This window comes from Seriola dumerili, unplaced genomic scaffold (genome assembly GCF_002260705.1).
Source record: "Seriola dumerili isolate Sdu_G_001 unplaced genomic scaffold, Sdu_1.0 BDQW01000191.1, whole genome shotgun sequence".
Classification (NCBI taxonomy): domain Eukaryota; kingdom Metazoa; phylum Chordata; class Actinopteri; order Carangiformes; family Carangidae; genus Seriola; species Seriola dumerili.
This window is the reverse complement of record NW_019174446.1, coordinates 9,457,280-9,460,186: the sequence shown is the minus strand read 5'-3', so window position 1 is coordinate 9,460,186 and position 2,907 is coordinate 9,457,280. Positions and strand designations below refer to the sequence as shown.

General features: G+C 42.3%; 1 protein-coding gene across 1 annotated transcript; it reads left to right on the top strand.

Moving 5' to 3' along the window:
• The first annotated feature begins 587 nt into the window (after positions 1-587).
• On the top strand, positions 588-2,697 carry LOC111227887 (E3 ubiquitin-protein ligase TRIM39-like). Its single transcript, XM_022753622.1, has 2 exons — positions 588-680; positions 777-2,697. The coding sequence occupies exon 2, from the start codon at positions 784-786 to the stop codon at positions 2,578-2,580; it is 1,797 nt and encodes a 598-aa protein (XP_022609343.1). The 5' UTR covers positions 588-680; positions 777-783; the 3' UTR covers positions 2,581-2,697.
• Positions 2,698-2,907: the final 210 nt, after the last annotated feature.

Genomic DNA, 2,907 nt, shown 5'->3' with positions numbered 1-2,907 from the left:
TTCTGCCTTAAACTATAGTGTGAACACAAACGGTCAGATCCACTACTCACTAGAATAACATATATTCATTGTCTTGCCTTTTTCTGTCTAATCAGTTTTCAGCTGCTTTAATATATAAGCTAAGGTTCATTAAAAACACGTAAGACTTGCTGTCATAGTCACTGCTCGGGTACAAGTTCTGTCATTTACCGCCCACCGGGACAAACAATCAGATATCATTCCTTTGAAGTTAACCCTGTCAGAGCAGAGACTTTACAGACTCTATCACACTAGCTGACTTGATTCAGAGATGAATTTCCTTTTGCTTTTAGTGTTTGAGTTCGAGGCACAAATGCATGATGCAGTGTTCTTTTAGTTGAGTGGATTTGTAATTACACTATGACACACAAAAGAGACTTAAGTGGGAACAGCAAGAAGTAATTAAGGATTCTTTATTAGCTTTATTATTGCTCAAAATCCTCCTACATGTCATATTTGTATGATTAGGGTCAAGTGTTAAGGGGTTAATGTCATGTAGGAAGAGCAGCTGGGAGGAGTATCAAAGAGGGGAGGAGCACCGTTGCGTCATTTACAGAGAAATGAAACTTTGTGGTTCTGCACAAAACATAACAACTGGTAAACGCAGTTCAATTTGTCCATTTGTGTCTGAAGAGAGGCAGCAGAGCTGAGCATCAACAAAGGTGAAGTGCGACTCCTGGATTTACCCAACAATACTATGATGTTGTAGGATATTTGTAGATTTTATGTATATTGAATTGATTGGTTCTCTCCTCTAGATAGAAAATGGACTCAGCCAGTAGTTTCCTGTCTGAAGATCAGTTCCTGTGCTCCGTCTGCCTAGATGTTTTCATCGAGCCTGTTTCTATTCCATGTGGACACAACTTCTGCAAGACATGTATCACCAAACACTGGGAAGGCAAAAACCAGTGTCACTGTCCACTGTGCAACAAGAAGTTCAACAAAGGGCTCAAACTTTGTGTCAACACCGGATTCAGGGAGGTTGTGCAGAATTTCAAGAAGCATTGTGTCATATCTACAAATAATGTCCCTGTTAAACCAGGGGAGGTGCCATGTGACTTCTGCCTTGGCATCAAGTTCAAAGCCTACAAAACATGTTTGGTTTGTTTGGCCTCTTATTGTGAAACACACCTGGAGCCTCATCAGAGAGTTGCTGCCTTAAATAGACACAAACTGACTGATCCTGTGCAGAACCTGGAGAACAAGATTTGCAAGAAACATAATTGGATTTTAGAGCTCTTCTGCAGGAATGACCTGACTCGGGTTTGTGTCCTGTGTACAGAACATAGCACTCATGATACAGTCCCATTAAAGGAGGAGTATGAAAAGAAGAAGGCACAGCTAGAGCAGAAAAAGGTGGAAGTACAGGTGATGATACAAGAGCGACAAAAGAAGGTTCAGGAGATAAAAGAAGTAGTGGACACCAAGAGGAATGACAAAGATGAAGCCCTAGCAAATACTGTTCAGGTCTTCAGTACTTTGGTAGCCTCGGTTCAAAGCAGCATGACTGGGCTGATGAGTGTGATTGAAGAGAAACAGAAAGCAGCAGAAAGACAGGCTGAGGTGCTGGTCAAAGAGCTGGAGAGGGAAATCAATGAGCTCCAGGGGAGCAGCACTAAACTGGAGCAGATCTCACGCACTGAAGACCACCTTCAGTTCATCAAGAGCTTCCTGTCCTCCTCCTCCTCCTTTCCACACACCAAGAACTGGTCTGACATCGGTATCAGTGGTCAGCACTGTGTGGAGGACCTGAAGAGAGCTATGGTGAAGCTGGATGTGACGCTCACCAAAGAGACGGAGCGAGCTACTCAAGAATTCAGGGCGTGCTGTGGTAAAATCCTTGCTGAAGAAACTGACACAGTGAAGAAAGCTGCACTAACAGTCACAGATCTAGAGACTCTACCTAAAGGTGTCAAGTTGGACGCAATCCGGCAGCAGTATGCAGTGGACATGACCTTTGACCCATGCACTGCGAACGATCTGCTCCTGTTTTCAGAGGATTTAAAACAAGTGCGAACTTCTCACCTTTGGTGGTTTGCAGATGAAGTCCCACACAAATTTAACAGATATGCCTACGTCCTGGGAAAAAAGGGCTTTTCTGAAGGGAGATTCTACTTTGAGGTTGAGGCCACAAGGAAGACTGGCTGGGATTTAGGAGTAGTCAGAGAGTCAACGCGTGGAAAGAAGGCACCCACACCAAACCCCAGGAATGGAGTCTGGATCATTAGATTGAGGAACAACACCAAATGCACGGCTTTAAATAACACCACTGTCAACCTCTCCTTGAGAAAGAAACCTGAGAGGGTCGGGGTGTTTGTAGATTATGAGAAGAAGCTGGTCTCCTTCTATGACGTGAATACTGCATCTGTGATCTACTCTTTCACTGGCTGCATATTCAATGAGAAAATCTTCCCATTCTTTAGCCCCGGCCCCCCTGAGGATGGTATAAACTGTGCCCCCCTGGTCCTCTCACCTGCCAAAGACTCAACCACGTGGGAAAAGTTTTCAGAGTCTGTAGGCCTGATTATTACTCTCATTGCTCTGGTTTTGATGTGGATGTAAAAAATATATCTTCTTTTTTTTTTTTTTACAAGGTCTAGAGTTGAAACAGATTCTGATGAAATCTAAATCCAATGAAATCTGATTATGATTGAGGTCAGTTCTTGGATATTTTAGAAAAACTACACCATGCATACTAGTATACAGACCCGCAGACGACCTGTAGACTCAGTTTAACTGGAAATAATTACTTTCTTCCTCAGTAAATTATTTTTGATATTTGTTGTATACAATGTTACATGTTTTTTTCCCATACCTTCAGAGTGTATTTTTGTAATTATACTAATCATGCTCATTTGACAAAAGTCTTTTAAAAAAAGAATTGAACTA